This window comes from Hypanus sabinus, chromosome 3 (assembly GCF_030144855.1).
Source record: "Hypanus sabinus isolate sHypSab1 chromosome 3, sHypSab1.hap1, whole genome shotgun sequence".
NCBI classification, from domain to species: Eukaryota; Metazoa; Chordata; class Chondrichthyes; order Myliobatiformes; family Dasyatidae; genus Hypanus; species Hypanus sabinus.
In genome coordinates this window covers 43,714,578-43,739,261 of record NC_082708.1, presented here as the reverse complement: position 1 = coordinate 43,739,261, position 24,684 = coordinate 43,714,578, and the positions used below count along the sequence as shown (strand labels likewise).

The 24,684-nt window shown below is 41.0% G+C and overlaps 1 protein-coding gene across 6 annotated transcripts in view; it reads left to right on the top strand.

Moving 5' to 3' along the window:
- Nucleotides 1-868: 868 nt before the first annotated feature.
- The window catches only part of tnfrsf19 (tumor necrosis factor receptor superfamily, member 19), a 94,149-nt gene continuing 70,333 nt past the window's right edge, over nucleotides 869-24,684 (top strand). The window contains exons 1-3 of one of the 6 annotated variants that reach the window (XM_059964189.1): nucleotides 869-1,346; nucleotides 2,552-2,680; nucleotides 5,424-5,534. In XM_059964189.1, coding sequence (XP_059820172.1) covers nucleotides 1,257-1,346; nucleotides 2,552-2,680; nucleotides 5,424-5,534 — 330 coding nt within the window. In that variant the 5' untranslated portion in view covers nucleotides 869-1,256. Of the gene's footprint in view, nucleotides 1,347-1,411; nucleotides 1,512-1,556; nucleotides 1,947-2,034; nucleotides 2,214-2,551; nucleotides 2,681-5,423; nucleotides 5,535-24,684 lie in introns of those variants that run through there. The other 5 variants (XM_059964191.1, XM_059964192.1, XM_059964194.1 and 2 more) reach the window with 5 other exon arrangements.

Sequence of the window (24,684 nt, the reverse complement as noted above, 5' to 3'; positions counted from 1 at the left end):
CCAATTATACTCAGATGAACCCCTATAGTTACCTCTTCATGAGGGCAATTATGGTTTAACCTGTACTATTATAGAGAATTTCCTCATTTGATTGTTTTGACACAAAAATATCTTATTTCTACAAAATGCCTGACGTTAACTAATCTTGCAGTATGTGGATCTATAAGCCAGGATACAGTGAAATATTTTTAAAATCATGATTCCAAACTATAGCCAAAATTCCTCTGACAGTTCATCAACTATAACAACTTAGAGAATAATCAAACTTCAATGAACAGGACAATTCCAGGTTCATTTCCAGAATGTACTGAGTTAAATGAGTCAGAGCAATCCTTGAAATAAGGAGAGGACTATCACCAGTATTTCACGAGTCCCGATGAAGGATCTCAGCCCAAAACATTGACTCTTAATTCCTTTCCATGGATACTGCCTGACCTGCTGGGTTCCTGCAGCATTTTGTGTATGCTACCCTGAATTTCCAGCATCTGCAGAATCTCTTGTGTTTATCAGTATTTCAATTTTGCGTTGCCAGTTAACGAACTCTACAAGAAGTGTGAATGTTTTAATGCAGGATGGGTTAAAATTCAGTTCAGGCCTCCCTTGCAGTCTGTTAAGATCGCTGGGATGCGCTACTGGAGTGCAATCCGCCTTCAGCTGAAGTTCACATTTATTGAGCAGCAGGAGGGAAAAAGCAGAGCGAGCTATAAGAACTCCCCCAATGTCAAAATGCATAAAAACTGTCACCAGCACAATTCTGCCCACTTTGTAAATGCAAAATTCAACCTTGCATCTATTCTGCAGCATTACAAAGAATCCCGTGAAAATTGGTCTTAATAAAAATGTTGCTATTATTGTACATGTCAAAGCAGAAATTTATTGTATCACCTCGATGGCGCATGTATTGACAATAAACGACAAACGGCATCTCGTTGTGGTTGCCCGTATCTTTGTCAGGATTACGTTCTTAATTTAAGCAGACATGTGTTTAAAGCCAGCCTGAAGAAGTTTTGTTCTATATTATTACCAACTTTCCCCAGGATGCCCCATTCCCAGCCAATCCGCTTTGCAGTCTAAAGTTTAGATGATGTCATGGGATTTGAAGACCGAGATGAAAGGGATAGACTGTAACCCCTAGCGCTGAGAAGTACTTCACACAGTCACAAACACTCCACAGCCTAGCGATCAGACCCAGATAAAACATCACACTGCGCAGGAAGTCTGGCAGAGCTCGCTCGCTTTTCCCCCCGGACTGCTGGATGCAAGAAAAGCAATCGGATCTGGAGAGAAAAAGAAGTGAAGGTTTTCGAGGTAGACACCACATTAAAGAGAGTGTGCAACCCATCGCGGTAGGTGCTGAACCTGTTTAAATGCTCCGGGTTCACGGCAGCCTTTGATCGCACGCTGATCTCCGATCAGATTACGAGAGCCTGCTGGCCGGGCTGCTCCTTTGAAGTGTCTGCTTTCATTGAGTGGGCGATCCGACGGGAAAGGGCTTTGCGGCTCCCAGCTCGGCAAGTTTGTGGGGTGGGGGTTGGGGGTGAAGCGGGAATCTTTACATTGCAAAACAGTGGGAAGAAACATGCGCTGGGTTTAATTGTCCACGAAGCGACGACACTTCTTCCTCCTTTGATAGTCGATTGAACTTTGGCGACAACAGAGCGGTTTAAAGGAAACTCAAAACACACACTGGGAGGTGCGCGGAGAGCAGTTCGTTTGGTCGAGGGCAGTCACCCAGCGGCGGGGAGCTCGCCGCTCCGAACTTCGCCATTCGCCTCACCACACGATCACCCTTTGTCATCGATGCCTCTGGCGACTGTGTGCATCGATTAAGCATCGGCATCTCCGGGGAAACTAAATATTTCGTAGCTGTATAAATGCCGCTCCTTTCTCTTGTTGTTGAGGACCGGACGGGGAGCGTTTTCACTCCGTGCTGTTACAACCCAGAGGCAATTATCAACCGCATCACTAATTTCTCCCCCTTTAAAAAAATAACTCGCCCTGCCCCCCCCCCCCACCAGAGAACACGCTTTGCCGTGGGCTTCAGATCAAGCCGGCTGCAGCCGCCCGCTGTCCCGTTCCGGGAACCGGGCGACCCCGAAACGCCCCCCTCTGCGCTGCGGTGAACCGCCAGCGAGCCACAAACCGAGCTGTCGGCGCGGGTCTCCCGCTGCAAAGGTGCAAAGCCTCAACCCGCCTCGCAAACTGTCGTTAAGGTACACCTCAGGACGCAAGGAAAAGCGGGAAATCTGATCAAAGGCAGAATTTGTGGGGAAAGCAAACCTCTGCTGAGTAAGGGGAGGCTCCTGTTTATCAGGTTGTGCTCATAAAATTTATGTCGGCAGAATGTTTTTATGTAGTATAATATTAACAACAACTTAGGAACAGTTCGGATATTGAAGATCATGTCTGAACTACAACTTGCAGGAATGCAATCGTCTGTTTGGAACATCCTGCGAGAGAGTTGTATTTATCACTCCAGCTAAGTAGATTGATAACGCCGGTGGTCAGTTTGATGTCTACTTGGAATTTACCGAGGTCTTTTATTTTCCAGCTCTACTGTTTGGTGGCGGAGCCGAGGCTGATCTCAGTGCAGGTTCTTGATGCGGCACGAAGAGGAGTCGGGATGGACCACAAACATAGAGGCATTTTGCTACACCTGCTGATCGCATTCTTTTGTCTGGTAAGGAGCTTCTTCTGAACTAGTCCTTGAAAAAGTCTTTGCAGCAAACTACAGTGCGTCATTGCAGGAAGTAATGCAAATATCATAAGACTCCCAAATTACGTTTATGTTATTTTGTGTTGGTGAGCAGTTTGATAGAGCTTCATTTTATCTTAACACATTTATATTTTCACATAATTCGCACAATGAGAAGGTACACAAACATTTGCAAATTTTGCAAGTACAAAAACATTTGGAAAGTAATGCAAATTGCTGCCAGCTCTCTAAGTCTCAGATAGTACAAAACATGAAGGCGTCATGTTATAACTTTAAATACCTGCAGTCTGTCTAAAATGTATGTTGCATTTATTTTGCATGTACCACTATTTTTCAAAATATTCTCTCTAACTAGTTTGCTCAAAGTAATCTTTACAAAATGATGAATTACAGTTAAGCCTTTAAATAGATAATTCAGTTACCATATTTTTCTAGAATTCTTGCATATTCTGGAAGGTCAAGGTGAAGGTTACCTGATATATATTGTTCAAAAAGGGAAAATGGCATATTGTGTAATAACAGACTTGTGATAACCGTAAGTCTTTATCAGAGAGTTAGATTTTGGCAGCTTGGCCTTTCTGGTGGCTGACATGAATTGTTTGTAATTATAATTACCCAGAATAGTGTTTGCCCTTGTTTTAAATCATTAGATAAACATATGAACTGCAGTGAAACATTTTAGACACTTCTCTCAATCTATTGAACAAAAGCATACAAAATATGGGAAATCTATGTAACACAGCAACTTTCAGAAAAAAAAGATTCCCTTTTTATTTCCTTGTAAAGTCTCATGAGAATCTGATGTACCTGACACCAGTCAGGATACTTGCTGGTCTGGCCTAGTCTGATCTATGTCACTCTGCTCCTCACTGAATTAGAAACCTCCAATTTCAGTTGAATTGTAATTAACTGCACTAGGTGGCTGTCTGACTCAAAAGTTAATCAATAATTAGTCTATGTTATTTCTCAAATTAGACAATTCATACTTTAACCTTGTGCATCACATCAGTCTCATCCTACCTTGCCTTGTGTCTTTGGAGAGGAGCTCCCCAGATTCTGAATGACTTAGAAAAACATTACTTACCTTGCTCAAAATTTTCCATACTTTTATAAAGTATTTTATAAGGTGGTAATAATAATAGTAATCATAATCATCAAATGGTTCATGGTTAATGAATGGGAGCAGAATATATTTCAATAGTTTAATTATAAATAGTGTTAGAGAATTTTTTTCAATGAAATTAAAGAATTATAGCAATTGTATATAGAGCGATATGATATGGCTCTATAGAATATGGGTGTTTCTGATTATGGAGAAATTGGCTTACAGACAATTCTGAGGAAAAGAACCCTTACATAACCTGGGGTCTGCCTGAATTAACATCTTTCTCTACTTTCTCTCTTGTTGCTATTTGTTTTTCTTAATCTGACCATTCCATTCTGAAGATTTGTCCATTATGTATTTTAATGCATGATCTGGTAGTTTGTGTTACTTGTGTCAAGTCTAGTTGTAACATATAAACAATCTTTTAGTGATGCAAAATAGGGAGGGAACTGCTAAAAATGGATACTTAAGTATGGGTCTTCCCAGTAGTGCTAGTCTAATCCCTTTTCATATATTGCACTTCAATTAGCAAATGTTTGTGTCTGTGAATAAGCCTTCATTTATTTAGTCTCCTTTAATTAATTTTAAAGGGCTTTTCATATTTTTCATTCCTTATCTTTTTTTATCTATACCCAAATTTTAGGAGGATGGTTTTCTATTAATGTTTACACTGCCATCTTTCTTTAGCCAAGTATTCCCACAGCTGTTTTAAGATACTTGAATTAAATTAAACCAGGGTCAACCGTGAATTACCAGAGTACCAGAATAAAATGAAGGAATGTCTAACAGTTAGTGTCTAATGCTAAATTTGAAGTTTACATTGATATCATTTCATAAATGCCAGATGTTCCAAAAGTAAAATGAATTTTGTCAGAGATGACATAAATGTCAGAGACCACACTGTTTGTATAGTGTTATCTTTTCAACGGGTTTGGTTTATTCTGGGTCCTGTAGCAAAGTTTGATGTCCTCACCATTATTCCATGCTGATCCTTACAGTCCTTGACATCAATCCATGCTAGAAGATAGATCAGATGGCAAAACAAGGAAAGTTGTTGCCAGCCTTGCAATGTCCTAAAGGCACAGATCTAATGGTTTTCCATAAGCTTTGTCTATAAATGGAGTGCCAATGTAGAACCTATGCAGCACCAGACATTCACCAGCACCAAAATGGGAAGGCACAGATCAAACATAGACTCCCGTTGATTTGCCATAAGCATTATCTGGCAATGTGGAACCTACATAACGAGGAAACTTATAGTGAAATTAATGCAACACCAGACATGGGAATACATGGGTGCTGAAAACTTGAAAACAAACTGTTGAAACTATTTAGATAGCATGTGTGGAAAAGCAGATGTCATTTGTTTGCTGTTTAAGTTTAAACAGACCTTCCTTAAGGCTTATCTGCGTTTGATTCCTAAATATGCCCATTTAGTCTAGAGTAATGACGCATTGGATTTATCAACATCTTGTTTTTGATATTGCTCTGCAGACACTCAATACACAAAGAAATTTCAGTTATTTACTTACTCTAGAATAACATTTAGTCCTTCCAACATAAGTGAAAGACTTAACTGGGTTTGTTAACTATCTTCATTAGGTACTAGGAACTGCAGGCGAAACAGGAGACTGCCAGGAGCAGGAGTACAGGGACGAGGCTGGGAACTGTGTGGCCTGTAAACAGTGTGGTCCAGGGCAAGAACTCTCAAAGGTACGAAATGCTGAAGAAATTATTTATCTGCTTCCCTTCCCCTCTGTTCGTGGCCCTAGAAAACATCAATGTATCAGATTCATTCTGACCAGATTAAGTTCATTATGCAATTTGAATCTGCAAGGCATGCACTTTCCAACAAACAGTTTGCAGTGAATGGAATGTCAAACTAGTCCTGGCAGAATCCCAAAAAAAAATGCAAAGCTCCAGAACTATAGTGTGTTAATGCTTTTTGCCTTTGGTACATTTGAAGTAACTAGTCGAAATCAGTCACTGTCTTAGACTTGACAAGTGAGTGAATTCAAGTAATTTAGATTTGTTTGTGGGTCCCAGTATACAAAGGGGCACTGGTTCAGAGATCACAAGGAAATACAAAAACATCAGGCCTGAGCCCTGCTGTGCTCACTATTGTCTCCCTGCGCATACAAAGTGAAGCACATACTAGAGAGTTTGAGTCAATGTGATTTAAAGGCTTTTTATACTGAGGGAACTCACTCAAAACAGAATAAACTCACATTTGTACTGAAATAAGTTTTGTTGTAAAAATTGCTGGAGGTCATTTTGGAATAAATTTATAACCATTGATTAAAAAATTCAAAATACTGTTTGCCTTTAATCGTATGGTGTCTTTTGATCTGTCAACATTTTGATAAAATAGTGCTCAGCAGTGATTTCAAAAAGTATGCAACAAAGGGCTTGTTGATGGTACTGCATTGCTGGAGCTATGGATCTGGCTTACCAGTGCCGGAATTTGAGGGTTAGCCCAATTTAGATCTTCTGGGGGCTCTGCCAATTCCAGATGGAAGTTCAAAGCAGTGTTTAATAGAATCTACTCCAGTTTCCCCGTGGAAGTGAAGCTGAAGGCCAGAAATGATTTAAAGAGGCCTTTACTTGCAAAAGGATATTAAAAACATACACGGTTCTTCATAAAGATAGATTATTGAGTTTGTTAGCTTCTTATAGTCAAATGTTAAATTCTCAGTTAATTAAAAATAAATATTTGTTATGATTGTGACTGCCAATTAAAGACCCTCCACTTATTGGTGACCAAAATGACATACTTGTCGGCACCCACAATACTAATTTTCAGGGATTTCCTGGGTTGAAGGTATTATTGTACACATATGCAGAGCAGATATCACTGCAGCGTACTGTGCTGATGTGATACCATGGCAATACACAGGCAATGCCTGTGGTAACTTCTACTTTACAAAAAGACCACTCGACAACTTGATGGCCAAAAGACCATCTTTATCTGGGACGGCAAATGATATTTACAATACAGAGGCTTCCAGGTACCTCGTGCGGCCTGGGTGGAGGAACTATATACAATGCATACTGGGAGTAAAAAGAGCGGAAGTAAAGACCCCGCCAACCCCGGATCCCGCCTCTTGCTACCTACAGCTTCCCGATTAGTATTAACTTACTTTTAATAATACTCACATCACAACATTGCTTTCTTCTAACCTGAACCTACATTATTCAACAGACTTGCCCATCATTATTGGTATATTGAAGGTGCTCACTGAAAGCCGCTTTGGAAACTTATCTGTCAAGAGTTTAAAGAAAGTAAATTTTATTATCAAAGTGCATATGTATATGCCACCATATACAGTCCTGAGATACATTTTCCCATGGGCATACTCAGCAAATCTGTAGAGTAGTAACTATAACAAGATCAGTGAATGATCAACCAGAGTGCAGAAGACAACAAACTGTGCAAATGCAAATATAAATAAGTGGCAATAAAGATCTAGATGATGAGATAAAAAGATCATGAATCCTTAAAGCCAGATTATTAATTGTGGAAACATCTCAGTGGATGTTCAAGTGAGTGTAGTTATCCCCTTTGTTCAAGAGGCTGATGGTTGTGGGTAGTAATAGGCATGAAAACAATATGAACTTGCAAGGCTGTAAACTGACCTTACATCAACTTGACCTACTACGGTAGAGCTAAGACATTGCTCTGCAATGGAAGTTGCAACACTCACAAGTGTACAAGTGCCACGCACATCAACAAAACTAAAGTGCTAGTTGTTGACTTCTGGAAGGGGGGAGGATGATGAACAAACACCTTACAGCAGCGGAGAGAGTCAGCTACTTGAAATACCTAGTTATTAGCATAATGGGTGTACCCAGGCAGGACATTGATGCAATCGTGAGGAAAGCATGACAGCATCTTTATTTTCTTGTGAGGTTTAGCTTGTCACCAAACACTCTTAATTCCTACAAACTTTCAGTACTGTGGAAAAAATCCGGATTGGCTTCATCATGGAAATGTAAGGTTGCAGAGAGCATTAAACTCTACGCAACACGTCATGGAGACATCACTCCCCAACATTGATATTGCCTTCATTAAGAAGGCAATGTCTGACATCAAAGATCTAGAACATCTTTTCACAGCTACCATCGTATAGGAGGTACAGAACCCAGAAGTCCCAGAGCATCAAGTTCAAAAACGGAGACATAACATAAAGATTTTTACTCCTCATGTAAGAAATAAAGACAATGCAACTCAATATGTCCTTTCAGCCATTGTGTACCTGAACCAATCAGCAAAATCCTAATCACTACAGTTTAACAACACTTACACCCACTTTAATCATTTTGCACTAAAATAGACTTTGTTTCTTTGTTCTAATTGTGCTCATTGTTGTAAAATTGTGTATAATTTTAATTTTTTTCATTAAGACCATAAGACATAGCAGCAGAATCAGACCATTTGGCCCATCAAGTCTGCTCTACCATTCAATCATGGCTGATTTTTTTCCTTCTCCTCAACCCCAGTTTCCAGCCTTCTCCCTTTAACCTTTGATGCCACGTCCAATTAAAACCCTATCAATCTCTGCCTTAAATAGTCCCAGTGACCTGGCCTCCACAGCTGCATGTTGGAACAAATTCCACAAATTCCCCACCCTTTGGCTAAAAAAAAATTCTGCATCTCTGTTTGGAAAGGGCACCCCTCTATCCTGAGGCTGTGCCCTCTTGTCCTAGACTCTCCACCATGAGAAACATCCTTTCTGCATCTACTCTGTCTGGGCCTTTCAACATTTGAAAGGTTTCGGTGAGATCCCCCCTCATCCTTCTGAATTACGGTAAGTACAAACCCAGAGAAATCAAGCGTTCCTCGTATGATAACACTTTCATTCCTGGAATCATCCTTGCGAACCTCCTCTGGACCCTCTCCAATGCCATCGCATCTTTCCTAAGATGGGAGGCTTAAAACTGTTCACAATACTCAAGGTGAGGCCTCACCAGTGCCTTATAAAGCTTCAGCATCACATCCTCCTGTATTCTAGACCTCTTGGAATGAATGTTAACATGGCATTTGCCTTCCTCACCACCAACTTAGCCTGCAAGATAACTTTTAGGGTGTTATGCCCTAGTACCTTTGCATCTCAGATTTTTGGATTTTCTCCCCATTTAGAAAATAGCACATTTATTACTACTACCAAATTGCATTTTCCAACATTGTATTTCATTTCAAAGGTTTCAAAGGTGCATTTAACGTCAGAGAAATGTATACAATATACATCCTGAAATGCTTTTTGTTCACAACCATCCACTAGAAACAGAGAGGAGTGCCCCCTTAGAATGAATGATAGTTAAATGTTAAAACCCCAAAGCCCCCCCCCCCAGCTTCCATCTCTCCAACGCATAAGCGGCTGCAAGCAACGATCCCCCTCCTCCCACCAGCAATAAAAGCATCAGCACTCGTTCAGCCAGTATTCGACATACCACAGGCACTCTCCCTCTCTCTCTCCCTCCCTCCCCCTAATAAGGGAGCCGTTTCACACTTTCACATATTTGCCACTTTCTTGCCCATTCTCCTAATCTGTCTTAAGTCCTTCTGCATCCTGTTTCCTCAACACTACCTGCACCTCCACCAATCTCAGTATCATCTGCAAACTTGGCAACAAAGCCATCTATTCTATCAACTAAATCATTTATATGTAGTATAAAAAGAAGTGATCCCAGCTTCGACCCCTGCGGAACACCACTAGTCACTGGCAGCCAACCAGAAAAGGAATGTTTTATTCCCACTCACTGCCTCCTACTGATCAGCCAATGCTCTAACCATGTTAGTAGCTTTCCTGTAATACCATGGGCTCTTAACTTGGTAAGCAGCCTCATGTGTGGCACATTGTCAAAGGCCTTCTGAATGGCACATTGTCAAAGGCCTTCTGAAAATCCAAATATACAACATCCACTGCATCCCTTTAACTATCCTACTTGTAATCTCCTCAAAGAATTCCAACAGGTTCATCAGGCAGGACTTTCCCTGAAGGAAACCATGCTGACTTTGTAACATCTTGTCCTCTGTCACCAAGTGCTCCATCACCTCATCCTTAACAATTGACTCCAACATCTTCCCAATCACTGAGGTCAGGCTTACTGGTCTGTAATTTCTTTTCTGCTGCCTTCCTCCTTTCTTAAAAAGTAAAGTGACATTTGCTCTTTTCCAGTCCTTTGGCACCTGGCTAGAGTCCAAAGATTTTTTTAAAGATCACTTCAAAAAGATCTTTGCCACCACACCTCTAATGCTACCTCTTTTAGAACATTAGGGTGCAGTTCATCTGGTCCAGGTGACTTACGTACTTTTAAGTCTTTCAGCCTTTTGAGCACCTTCTCTCTTGTAATAGTAACTGCATCCACTTCTCTTCCTTCACACACACACTGCTAGTGTCTTCCACAATGAAGACTGATGCAAAATACTCATTTAGTTCATCAGCTATCTCCTTGTCCCCCATTAGTTCTCCTGCCTCATTCTCTAGCAGTCCTATATCCACTCTCATTTTTCTTTTATTTTTTAACATACTTGAAGAAACTTTTACTATCACTTTGATATTATTTGCTAGCTTGCTTTCATATTTCATCTTTTCCCTTCTAATGATTTTTTTAGTTGCTCTCTGTAGATTTTTAAAAACTTCCCAGTCCTCTATCTTCCCACTAATTTTTGCTTTGTTGTATGCCCTCTTTTCTGCTTTGACATTAGTTTTGAAAGCCTCTCTTCTTTTGACTTTTTCTTGTGAACGTTGCTTAAATGATACCACGTGCGTATGATACTGCTGCAAGAAAGTTTTTATTGCATCTTTACATAAATGATAGTAAACGACTTTGATGTTGTCTTCCATGCCAGAAAGGTTGGGCTGCAAGTTATGTGCAAATCCATGTGCCACATTATTGCAGATTCTGTGTTTTTCACATTCTTCAATGCTGTTGGCGTACCTCTTGGTGTATCTTGTTAAGCATACCCATCTTCAAAGTCCACACCTGATCCTCTCCTGTTATATCTCTGTGTGAGCTCATTCACTGCTGAACTGGCAAATGCACTGTCCATCCTTTTGGCTGTTTTCTTAATTTCTCACTAGTTACAGATTCCACCTCCATGCAGTTGCATAACGTTTCACCATCATATCTATTAGCAATGGATACAAAATTGAGTGGCTCCCTATCTTCATCCCTGATTACTTTATTCACACAACCCCCCCCCACCAACCAATCGCCTACTTTGATTGTCCTTATTCTATCAGAACAGAGGAAGATGCAAGGGAGATCCAATGGAGTTAGAGTTAAGGAAGGGATGCACTGAAGGGTTCTTACACTATAGTTTGCAATTCATTGTGGATTCTGAAGCAAGTTGATGTGAGAAGGAAGAGGTGAATGTAGACTGAATTTCTATTGTTTCATCCCTATCAAAAGCAATAGCCTTAGCAATGTATGTAAATTGCAATAATGAGCATTGTTCTTTCCTCCATTATGGAGAGGTAGACACTGATGCCTCCATTTGTATGTCATCTCACCTTGAAGGGAGAAGGAAATAGGAAATCCATCAGGAAACATCTGGCTGTTGCAGCCTTTATGGTTGATTGTATTTATATATTGACGTACAGCGTGCAACAGGCCCTTCCAGCCCTTTAATCCATGCTGCCCAGTAGCCCCTGATTTAATCCTGGCCTAAATACAGGAAACTTACAATGACCAATTAACCTACCAACCTTTGCGGAACATGAAGTTTGGATGGGAGGGTTGAAGCTCTGTTAAGTGTATGAAGGAGATGTGCAGTGAAGTACACGAGGCTTTTGGTCGGTGAGCAGTGGGGGTGGTGAGTTTACCTGTCACAGACTGTTAATGCGGTTGATGGGATGTGGCATTTGGAGGTGGGTTTACTGACCCTAGTGGATAAGATTTCGGTTTTAGGATAGGACTTGTCTCCTGCTTTCTTCCTTGCTCATCAAGGTTCCCAATGGATTAGGCCAAAATCATTTGGGTTTCTTTTTACAAATTGTATCTTACTGCTCCCTCTGCCAGCTCAAGTTCATTTCTTGTTTGGTGCAGACCAGCTTGAACCGATGCCGGCAAGTCTTATGTTGTGTTACCCCTCTATTGCTTACAGTGAACACTACAGTCAGCACCATCTGCATGTAAAACTCTTATGGTCAGCGGGGTTAGTGGCTGTAATATAATCACACAGGGTAGACCATAAGATATAGGAGCAGAATTAGAGAATGTGGCCCATCGGGGCTGCTTATGTGTTTGAAAGTAAGATGAACAGATGGAGTGACATCATAACTGTGAATAATCAATTTGTCTCAGCTCAAATAAAACAAGTACTTTTCAAAGCTCTAAAAATTTTGAATTATTCTCAAATAGTTAATAAATTTTGCATCAAACAGTCAAAATGACTTGCAACAGCTAAAATCCTGATTCAAAATACAACCTGGTTGAAGTGATTAATGATTTGCTTGAAAGTAGTATTGTTGGTGGGGTGTGAAGAGAGAAGTGATTTAGAAGTCCTTTTGTTGGGAACTAGATTAAGTTGTTGTTTACTTTGTTAGACATTGATGACTGTTTTGGCTTCAAGTTATCTTTAGTTCTGTCATCTTGTTCCTAGCCACATTAGAACTGCTTTACATGGTCATGCTAAAAAGTCAGGGACAATAGTGACTTTTTGTTAGTGAGAATGCCATGTCACCCATTGAAATTCGAGTGCTTGTTCTAATGCACATTGTGCCTTTGTGTTCAGTGAAGTCTTTGTTGTTCATGGACCATTACGAATTTTGATCATTGGCCCAAGAAATGAGCAAAATTACACACATGTTTAAGCATGGGTAACCAAATTAATAATTCCTATTAGTAGTCTTGTTGCCTTCCTCTGATAGTGCCACACTGCTAGCACAACAGACTTCCTTGCCTTCATTTTATAAACTTTTCTTTTGGGAAGAAAATTTCTATTAAACTTTTAAGGCATTATATGGTGATTTGCTAGTTTCAGTGAGGGGAGCAGCAGGAGTCCTACAACTGGGCTTGAGTGCCCCAGGCTAGGGAGTGGAAATATCAGCCACATTTGTAGGTCCTGATCACTTTTGAGATGATCCCTGCTGGAAAATGCATGTGTACGGCAAGTGAAAACAAGTATGATTCAGATGTGAAGGCTCCTGCAACTTTTTAGCCCACTTGGAGAATTCTACAATGTGCCTCGGGAAGTTATGTGGTATAAAGCCTAATAATTTGGGTTAAGCTCATAAATGCTAGGTGGTGTTTCTTTTTGCAGTGGTAAGCAAGATGTTAAACTTAAAAAAGAAGGATCTCGTGCTAACTCTCAGTTACCTGCTTGGGTGGATGTTAAATACTTAAAGAATGACAGTGGGCTGACTATATCCTTTAATCAATCTCAAGAAAATTATTTTTTTCAGATATTATCCTGTCTTTTGTTTGTGAATGTGCTAACTGCCAGCCATGTTTGTCCAATAGTAGTAATGACTACAATTAAAAACTAATTAACTATGATACTATACAAGTGTAAGTTCTTTATTTTTATTTGCATAATTGCCAAGTTATTACCCCAAAATAATAATATCTTATCAGTGTTTATATTTTCTCTAATCAAAAACAGGTAGCGATTTTGGCCTTAAAAGGCCTGGGTAAACACCCAGCTTGCTCCTGGTTGCTTTAAAATTCTTCCAGTGATAAGATGCTTTTTCTCAGCTGTCTTTTGAAGCTGTTCATTAACTCTTATCTTTTTGTTTGGTCTTCAAAGAAATAGAATTTCCAGTCACTAAAATTCATATCCAAAAAGCTGTAACATCCTTGAATAACATTCCTTTGGGGTTTATTTTAAAAGTAGAACATATAAAACGTGTGTAATATGGGAATATTAAGCACTAGTAGTGAAAAACATTGGAAATTTCTGCTCTCATACTAGTAGTGAATGCATGCGTACGTGATCATTTATCACAGGAGCCAAGCAACCATAAGGGCTTATATCTCAAGCAAGTTTGGTTTGTTTTTTTGCAGAATTGAATGACAGCCAATCAAAATTCCAGCTAAGCCTGGTTTTCTATGGGAATCTTATTTGAAGCAATGATATGTCTATTGATATTATTGATATCAATAGATATTATTGATATCAACATATATCAATAGATATTACACATCTAATCACTGTTCCATTCTGTGCAATATCTATTAATGTTATTACTTCAAGTTTTTTAATGTTACTAGTCATTGAAAGGTGTGAACATAATGAGAAATTTGAATAATGAGAATTTACACTCTATGGAATATGCTATTGTTGTAATAACACCAAAATGGAGAAGGTACACGTTCAGCTACTTGATCACATCTATTATACGAAATTTCCACTGATCTCTTATGTTGTTTCATTGGTCAGTTCCTGCTTTTGCATGTTTTACACTGATGTAGGCTTTACAGATATTCAATCACAATTTACACAATCTGGACATGTTCCAGGTACCTAGGCAAGTTGCCCTGTCCATTTACCTGTAAACTGCTTTGAATACTGAATGCATTGTACAACCTACCAATTCATATATACATGGAGGAAATAGACTGGGATTACTATGCGCAAGGGTGCTTAATATTGCTGAGATCAAAAGATGCACTACTAACATATCCTAAAACAGTAACTGGTTTGAGGACTTGTTGGAGTGTATAATACATTGTATATTTGTAAAGAGAATTTTCTTCAAGGACATGCGTAACAGAGATATATCTCAAAATACAGCCTTTGGAACTTTTGATTCAAAGCTTTTTAATTCCATTTCATGTTCTATTTATGTATTTTTCTGTCTGTCTGTCTGTTTATTTAGCTAGTTGGTGATACAGCATGGAGTAGGCACTTCTGGCCCCCCAAGCCATTCAACCACAGCAACTCCACAACTCTGATTAACCCTAACCTAATCACAGGACAATTTACAACGACCAGTTAACCCACCTGGTACGTCTTTGGACTGTGGGAGGAAGGCCCACGCATTCCACGGGGGGTGGGGGGGGGGGGTTGGGGGGAGGACGGACAGAAACTCCTTACGGAACAGCAGTGGGATTGAACCCTAAACTCCAGAATGCCCCAAGCTGTAATAGCATCGTGCTAATCGCTGCTTCTTAAAACCTTAATTATCATGACAGTACGAAACCCCAGTATAATTTGTTTCCTTCTTCAATATTTTATGTACATTATATAATTAAGTCTGGATAAATCACTTGCTGTTTGTGCACATGATCTGCTGCTCTCATCTTGTGTTCGTTTTCAATGTTGTAAACACTATAGCAAGATGGCGATGTGCAAGGATGCAGCTGCTACTGCAACTCCCAATAATGCCAGCTTTAAGTTTTTAGATAGTTTCAAAGTTTTTAGTCAGGGATTTCAATCATCCAAAGTTCCACGAATACAGCGACACTGAACTCTTAGACAAACTTGCGTTTAATCTGCTGGAAGCAGAGTTAAGAGCGGTGTTGAACAGACCAGGATTCTACAGACACCAGACCCAGCAGCAGCAACCTCGGCTGAGGAAGCAGCCAGTGTGAGGGGTAGCAGAAACATGGCACCAGCTAATCTGAGACCAGACCAGTGGTACCATCACTTTTCCTGGCCAACGTCCAATCGTTAACAAATATAATGGACTCACTGAGACTGAGAATGAACGGGAAGAAAGAGATGAGAAACTGTGGCATTCTGGTTTTTCACCAAGCTGTGGTTAAACAACAATGTGCCCGTCTGGGCATCTCATCTCAACACGATGACTCTATCCTACACAGAGAGGATCTCCTTGTTGGGGAAATCCAAAAGAGGTGGAATCTGTGTGTACGTTAACAAAGTTTGCTGCACAAACCCACCTGTAGTTAGCAGTCACAGTTCTGGGGCAATTGACCATTTCACATTTAAGTGCCAGCCACATTACCTGCTCAGATAGTTTACTGTTGTGTTCATCACCACCACTGTCTACGTCCCCCCCACCCCCAAACATGAACACCAAGGACACACAGTGAGAACTTTACAGTATTACCAACTCTCGACAAAACAAACATCCAGACAGCCTCTTCATAATTGCAGGAGACTTAAATCGTGTTAATCTGCAGGGCAGTTTACCCAAATTCTACTGACATGCTACCATGGCCACAAGGGGAACAAACAGACTGGACTACATTTACACAAACAGATGCGTACTTGCAAAACCATCCCATGCCTTCATCTTGTCTTCTCTGACCACATCGCCATAATGTTAATCCCAGCATACTGACCGCTGCTGAAAATGGGGAAACCACTCAAGAGGACCATCACTGTGTGGCCTAATGAGGCAATCTCTATGCTTCAGGACTGTTTTGAATTGACTAAGTAGCAGATGTTCAAAGAGACTGACACAAACCTTGAGGAATATGCCTCATCTGTCATCAGCTGCAGCTACGAGTGCACAGATGTCACTGGTACCTCAAGAACAATCATCTCACATCCCAACCAGAGGCCCTGGCTCAACACAGAGGTGACCTCCCTACTAAAAGCCTAGGATGCTGCCTTTAAGTCTGGTAGCAGAAATGCTCTCAGGACAACCAGCAGAAACCTTACATTAGGCATTAAGAGGCCAAAGGCCACCTACGCACACAAAATTCAGGAATATCTGTCCGATAACAATCCCCACTGTACATGGCTGGGCTTCACTGACTACGCAAGAAAAACGTCAACTGTACCAGTAACACCTTCCTCCCTGACACTCCAAACAACTTCTCTGCACTTTTTGATGCATGCAAAACAATGCCGGCCACTAAAGTTACCCCGCTCCCAGGTGAGCAGCCTGTGTCTGTAAGAGCAGCAGGCACGAGAAGGGCTCTGCATCTGGTCCAGACAACATCCCAGGCTGAGTACTCAGAGTGTGCACACCAGCTCACTGACATCTTCAACACTTCACTCATTCAGGCTTCAAATCAGTCACCATCATCCCTATATAAAGAACTCTAAGCCTTCAGAACTAAACGACTGCTGCTCTGTGACAATTTTATCAAAACATCATGAAGTGCTTTGAGCAGCTGTTAATGGCACATAATCAAAAAATCTGTTCTTACCTCATTGGACACTCACCACTATGATTACCAGCAGAACAACTCTACGACATACACCTGGCCCTGACACACCTAGAAAACAAGGACACTTTTATCCGAAGTTTGTTTCTGGATTTCAGTTCAGCATTCAACACTATTGTCCCACAGACCTTGGCGAACAAGCTTTTACTCCTCGGTCTAAACACATCCCTGTGCAACTGGGTGTTGGACTTCCTAACCCAAAGACCTCTGCACAACCACTCCTCCCTCCGCATCATCCTCAACACGGGTGATCTCAGGCCTGTCTGCTGAACCCATTGCTGTACATTCTACTCACACACAACTGCACGGCCAAATACCCAAGCAATCATAATTGTCAAGTTCATTAATGACGTGACAGTGGTGGGGCTCATCACCAAAAACAATGTGATAGCCTACAGAGAGGAGGTGGAAAAACTTGAGGCCTGGTGACCTGTTCCTTAAGGTCAACAAGTCAAAGGAGGTGGTTTTTGACTTCAAAAGAACTCCCACCCCTCACACCTCTCTATAATGTTGGTGGCATAGCAGTGGAAACTACAAGCTGTTTCAGACTCCTGGGAGAAAACTTCCTACACAGCCAAGAATGCTCACCAATGCCCCTTTACTCTCTGAGGAGGCTGAAGAGAACTGGATTTTGCGATCCATATATCATTCTACAGATGTACAGTAGAGAGCACACTAACAAGGTGCATCACTGCTTGGTACAGATACTAAACTGGATAAATGCCTACACAAACAAGAGAGAATCTGCAGATGCTGGCAATCAAAACAACACACATAAAATGCTGGAGGCAACACCTATGGAAACAACTACAGAGATAAAGGGCTTGAGAAGGGAGAGTCTGATAGGAGAGGATAGAAGGCCATGGAAGAAAGAAAAGGGGGGAGGAGCACCAGAGGGAGGCAATGGGCAGGCAAGGAGATAAGGTGAGAGAGTGAAAAGGGGCTGGAGAACGGTGAAGGAGGGTGGGGAGCTTTATCTGAATTTTGAGAAATCAATGTTCATGCCATCAGGTGGGAGGCTACCCAGACAGAATTTTTCCAATCTGAGTGTGACCTCATTGCGACGACAGTAGAGGAGGCAATGGAGTGACACATCAGAATGGAATTATAATGGGTGGCCACTGGGAGATCCCACTCCTCCTGGCAGATGGAATGTAGATGCTCAATGAAGTGGCCTCCCAATCTACGTTGGGCAGTACCGGCTACAGTCTATGACCCCAACAGACTCACAGGTGAAGTGTCACCTCACCTGGAAGGACTGTTTGGGGCCCTGAATGGTAGTGAGGGAGGAGGTGTAGGGGCAGGTGAAGCGCTTGTTCCATTTGCAAGGATTAGTGCCAGAAGAGAGATCAGTGAGGAGGAACAAATGGACAAGGGAGTTGCTTAAGGAGTGATCCCTGTGGAAAGCAGAAAGTGGGGGGGCGGGCGGGGGAGAGGAAAAGATGTGCTTGGTGGTGGGATCCCATTGGAGAAGGTGGAAATTGAGGAGAATTATGTGCTGGACAGGGAGGATAGTGGAGTTGTAGGTGAGGACAAAAGAAACCGTATCCCTGGTAGGATCCCAGGAGGATGGGGTAAGATCAGACATGTCTGAAATGGAAAAGATGCGGTTGAGAGCAGCATTGATGGTCAAGGAAGGAAAGCTCCTTTCTTTGAAAAAGGAGGACTTCTCCTTCGTTCTGGAATAAAAAAGCCTCATCCTGAGAGCAGATGTGGCAGAGATGGAGGAATTGAGAGAAGGGGGTGGCATTTTTACAAGTAACAGGGTGAGAGGAGGTCTAGTCCAGGTGACTATGAGAGTCCATGGGTTTATAAATGCCAGAAAAGGGCCAATAACATCATGACGGATTCCATTAACCCTGCTAATGGACTGCTTGTCCCACTCCCATCAGGGAGGAGGGTACACAGCATCCATGCCAGGACCTCCATTCTGAAAAAGTTACTTTTCCAGGCAAGTAAGGGTGACCAACATCACCACCACTACTTTATTATTTCCTGTCATTCACCTTGCGTACAGCTTCGTGTCACTTTGTAGGCATACAATAAAACAGTACATACGCTATCTTAGGTATTTATATTTGTTGTATTTTTAAAAATTATTATTGTGTTCTTTATCTCCTGTGTTTTTTGGTGGTGCAATGGATCTGGAGTAACAGTTATTTCGATATCCTTTGCACTTGTGTACAAAAAAAACACATTAAACAAACTTGAATCTTGAATATTGCAATAGCCCGAAAAGCAGGACTGCCAAACTTGTTTTTCAGGTCTTACAGTTACATCTTGTCGGCTTTGTTTATCAGAGAAAAGGTACCATGTGACCATGAGGAACAGTTTTTAGATTGGCTGGCTCCAGTGATGCTGTCTGTTTGGTCGTTCTTGCGGGTTTTTGGATGGTGAATATTTTTATGTACATTGCGGAGATGTCTTGGCAGCAGGTGACTTGGGTTTTCATTTTGGTTATATAGGTAATAATCTACAAGATCAGACTCATTGCTCTTTGTGTCGACAACACAAATCAGTTTCCATTCCAATGGATTTAATGGATGAAAATCAAGTAACTGGTATAAGGGGCAACCAACTCCACTAGTGTTTATTTGAAAGTCCACCCTCATTTATTCAGGCTGATATACCTGATTTTCTGTAGTATGAAGAGAAGGTTAGGTGCAAGCATCACTCACACTTTCCCTCTTCTAAAGTCTTGTTTTTCATTCCATGTTCTTTCATTTTCCTTTTTACACAATGTGTCTCTGTTATTACTTGCAAACTCTTCCTAGGCAGAGTAAAGCTAGGAGAGTGGCTAGCATCTGGTGCAGGCACCACAGAGCACAGGATCTGGCAGGATCATTGGTAAAATAAGAGTCTCTGTTGTGGTTGATAACCTCATAAGAGCCCGGGTGTGCTAATGTTTTTGAGTAAGAGAGGCTGGATGCCGGATCCATTTTGTATGATGGTGGGATATTAAAATCAGAAGGTGGATTAGGTCAGTTTATGTCCTGACGATGGGTCTCGGCCTGAAATGTTGACAGCGCTTCTCCCTTTAGATGCTGCCTGGCCCTTCTGTGTTCCACCAGCATTTTGTGTGTGTTGCTTGAATTTCCAGCATCTGCAGATTTCCTCATGTTTGCTAGGTAAATTTATGAATGGTTTTGTGGGCTAATAAATTCACCAGCTATATTAATTAGTGATAATATTTCAATAAACCAGATTAATTTATTTATCACACGTACATCGAAAGATACAGTGAAATACACACACAGCTTAAGGATGTGCTGGGGAGCCCACAAGTGTCGTACCACATTCTGGCACCAAAACAGCATGCCCAGCATGCTCAGTTGTGTTTCATAATGCAGTATATTTTTGCCATATTTTCTTTTAAATCATGTTTATCTAAATAGGCATCATAAGGGAAGTGCATGAAGCATAAAACGAGATATATAGATAAACACAGGAGGCATGTTTATTAGCATTCACTTGCTCCAAACTGTGTTCAGCCACATCAAGGAAAGCAGGAAAATAAGTGTTCTCCTAACAAAATCCAACAGCTTCCTTTGTTCCTTTGCCTGACTTCCACAACAAAACAACTATTTTCATTTATCATTCTCACCAAAGAGCAATGTATCTAAGGATCTAATGCCTTTAAATTTGATGACGAGATTGGTTGGAAAGAAAATTGACCTCCAATACACGGACAGTGCCGTTTTATTTTTTTCCTTTGAAACATTTTAACTACTGTAGATGTTAAACAGAATTGTTGCTCAAGTGACTCAGGATTCTCTGCACCATGCTAAGACGTAGGCAGATTTAATAATTGAAAATACGCTAAGCTGAGACACTCAAACTGTTGAGTTGTTTGAATTTATATCTTGTGAAAGGACTGAAAAGTCTGCTTTTAGGTTGAAGATTGAACTGTATAAAGGAACAAAAGTCATCCCATTGGAATTGGTTCAGGAGAGGCATAAACGTTCAGCAAGTTTCTTTTCTAGTTAGTGTCATCAGATGCATTTTCTTTTACAGCTTTAAGAACAAAAGAAGACAAACTTACGAAATGTTCATTCAAAATTAGGCTACATCTTTGATGATGTCTTGGCCAGTTTGTGAACTTGTGTTGGTTTATCACTATGGTAACTAAAAAAAATAATGAAAACTGAAGCCATTCAGCATAACCTCAGGTCAGAAGAATGCATGACAAAAAATCTGATTTACAAAATGTTGTAGCTCCATTAAAGTAAAATAATGTTGAAATCTCACTCGATCTTTAATTTGATTAATGACATTTATTCATTTCATACAGGGATTCCCAACTGGGGTCCACGGACCCCTTGCTTAAAGGTATTGGTCCATCGCATAAAAAAGGTTTGGAACCCCTGTTCTAGAAAATAAAGTTAAGTTTTGTAGGTGTTGAAAATCTAAACTAAATGGAAAATGCTAAGCGGCATATGTAGAGAGAGCAACAATAAAACAGCATTGTTGTTGTCTATCTATGACTACCATAGCAGCAATTGCAGAAACACAGGAAGGTAACTTTTGCATTTGCTGCATTTTAGATGAAATAATAGACCATGTCCTTTTCTGCCTACACTGGTAAAAATAAAAAATTGCGTGTCAGAGGAGACTAGCGATGCTGTCCCTGATGTCATGACAATTACTCACCTTTTCAATTAATACCAATGTTAAAATAGTGGTAATATTCCAAAAATCTGCTTTACTAAGTGTGAAATTCTGACAACATGAAAGATGTTTTATAAGTACAAGTTCTTAGTTTTTATATTAAGAGCTTAAGGGTTAGACTGCAATATATTGAAACTAATTTCAAGATACTATCAGCATTCACCACTGCACAAATTGATCAATGCTTCTTCACACTGATTCATCCAAAGTAACAAAAAAATTCAAAATATATTGGATTGCTTATTTCTGTTCCCCTGAGCGCTAAACAAGTAAACTTACTAATGAACTCTGCTCTAGTTTTACCACTTTTATGACAGAAAACAAAGTATTCTATACATTGCAAGCAAAAAGGAATATGTTGCAGAAAATGCAAAAACTTTCCTTTATGTAATGAGTTTGAATTGTGTCTGCATCCAGTTTGGGATCTATAGATTCTTGAAAAATTGCATGACTCCCAACTAACCCCATCTTATCTAAATGTTACTCTGTATTCTTTTATGTTTAACAGAGTCAGGAAGTAGGTTTTTCATATGCCATTTTTTATAATTCATCTTGGCATGCACTTCAAAGTCATTAAAACTTGTTAATATTACTACAGTTTATGTATGAAGAAATTTGGTTTTGCCAATGCAGTCAGATATACACTGATATGATTTGCAGGCACTTCATTTTTTAAGCACAGGACATTCCAATTAAAGTTTATTTTGTACTTTGAAGAAATAGTTTTTGAAGCCAGTCTAAATCAACAAGAAAATGTACTGAGAGAAGTTAATTGGTCACTTTGGTCACACTGCTTTTGTCAATAGAGAACAAGGCAGACTGACACTCAGTGGGCATTTTATTAGGTACAGCTATAGCATGCTTGCCTTAGAATGTTACAGTGACATTAACCAATAAGTTGCCAGCTGTAATATAAGTGATAGTATTCCTGCTTCAGAGTTAGGAGGTGATCAACTTGGGAACATATATTCAATGGACACTTTATTAGGTACATCCGTAAGTCTGCTATTAATCCAAATATCTAATCAGCCAATCATATGGCAGCAACTCAATGCATGAAAGCATGCAGATGTTATCAAGAGGTTCAGTTGTTGTTCAGACCAAGAATGGGGAAGAAACGTGATCTAAGTGACTTTGGCCGTGGATGATTGTGGTGCCATACTTGGTGGTTTGGGTGTTTCAGATATTGCTGATCTCCTGGGATTTTAATGCACAACAGTCTCTGGAGGTTACTGAGAGTGGTGTGAAAAACAAAAGACATCCCGTGAGCAGCAGTTCAGTGGGTAAAAATGCCTTGTTGATGAGGGAGTTCAGAGGAGAATGGCCAGACTAGTTCAAGCTGACAGGAAGGTGACAGCAACAATTTCTGAGCTGTCAAAAGAGTGAATTTCACCAAGTTGATGGACTTCCAGTAGTACTTAATGCCTATTTCAGTGTCTGTCCCTGAGAGCAGCCCACAGATCAGGTAGACCTCTGATACACAGCTGCTGGTGATAAACCATGACACAGATCTTTCATCCATCTTCACATCCTCTTCGCAGATCCGCATTCTGCAAAGAGGTGGGTGATCACCTTTTCCCCACCGCAGCCATCCTGAGAGTAGCATACATTGGGGATGATATGAGGTCTGTACAGGAAGGCTCTGACTGGCTGGGTCCTTCTCACTGCCGGTAAAATGGTGCTTGTTGGTCAGATCTACTGATGAAAGAGGCATTCTGACAGACGGTTCGGACCATTTACTCAGGGAACAAACCAACAGAATCCTTAGTTCTTGCAGTTTCCACAGTATGTTCCATGCTGAACAGTGCCTGATGGACTTGTGGTCAAAGGTTTTTACTTGGAAGTGCTCTTCCACGATGGGGAGGTAGTGGGGCAATATCCAGCTGATTGGGGCTTTGCAAAATAGCAAGCCAAGCCTTTATTCCACAACACCAGGGACAGGTAGAACCTCAGCACACAGTGACACCTAATGCCCACATAACTTAGGTCGGGGGTCGGCAACCTGCGGCTCCCGAGCCATTTGTGGCTCTTTCACCTCTGTGCTGCGGCTCCCTGTGGCTTTGGGAAATAATTGGTCAGTATTTAATTAAAATGTATTTTATGTTAGTTTGTTAGCTTTTGAAATGTAATTATGGTGATCTTGTACAACCTAAGTGTAGCGACACATTTCCTGCCACATCCGAAACGGCTCACAATTAGCCAGCATTCCGGCTAAGGGAGATAGCCTACGGGGGGTTGTGAGTACGCGTCTTTTGCAGCATCTGCGTCCATGGGGGCTGGGTTGAGGGAGGCTTAAAAGCAAGGCTGTTTAGTTCGAATAAAGCTATCTTTGACTGCAGTTTACTGACACCGCTACAACGTGTTTTTATCGCTGGAAGGTGCTGAAACGCTTTGTCGCGTGTCTGGAAGAAGTGAAAACTTTCCTGGGCAGCAAAGGGCTCACCTTTCCTGAGCAGGAACAGCCAGAGTGGCTGGAAAAGCTACACTTCATGGTAGACATGACAGCGCACCTGAACACGCTGAACACAGCTCTTCAGGGGAAAGGACGTACAGCCCTGCACATGTTGGAGGATGTTTTGGCATTCGAGCGCAAGTTGACAGTGCTTGCCAGAGATTTACAGAAAGGCACTTTGTCTCACTTCCCCAATTTGAGAGAGTTCAAACAAGGTCACGACATGATAATTTCGGAGTATTTACATTCTGCAATCATCGCAATGCAAACATCGTTTGGGAAACGCTTCTGTGAGTTCAGAGAGGAAAAAAACACATTATCCTTCCCGGTCACTCCCTTAAGCATTGATCCTTCCCTACTGAATACGACTGCATTGGCAGGTGTGAGTCAACCTGATCTTGAGATGGAACTGGCCGACATAGCCGACAAAGACATATGGGTGTCCAAGTTTAGACGCTTGACAGCAGACCTTGAAGATGTTGCCCGTCAGAAGGCCGTTCTTGCTCAGAAACACAAATGGAGTGATATTGAAAACCTCACAGATGACAGCTTGCGATCCTGTGTAAAGATGAAGGTGACATCATACAGCCCTGATGTGCAGACGCTGTGCGCTGAGGTCCAGGAGCAGAAATCCCATTAACCAAGTATGATAAA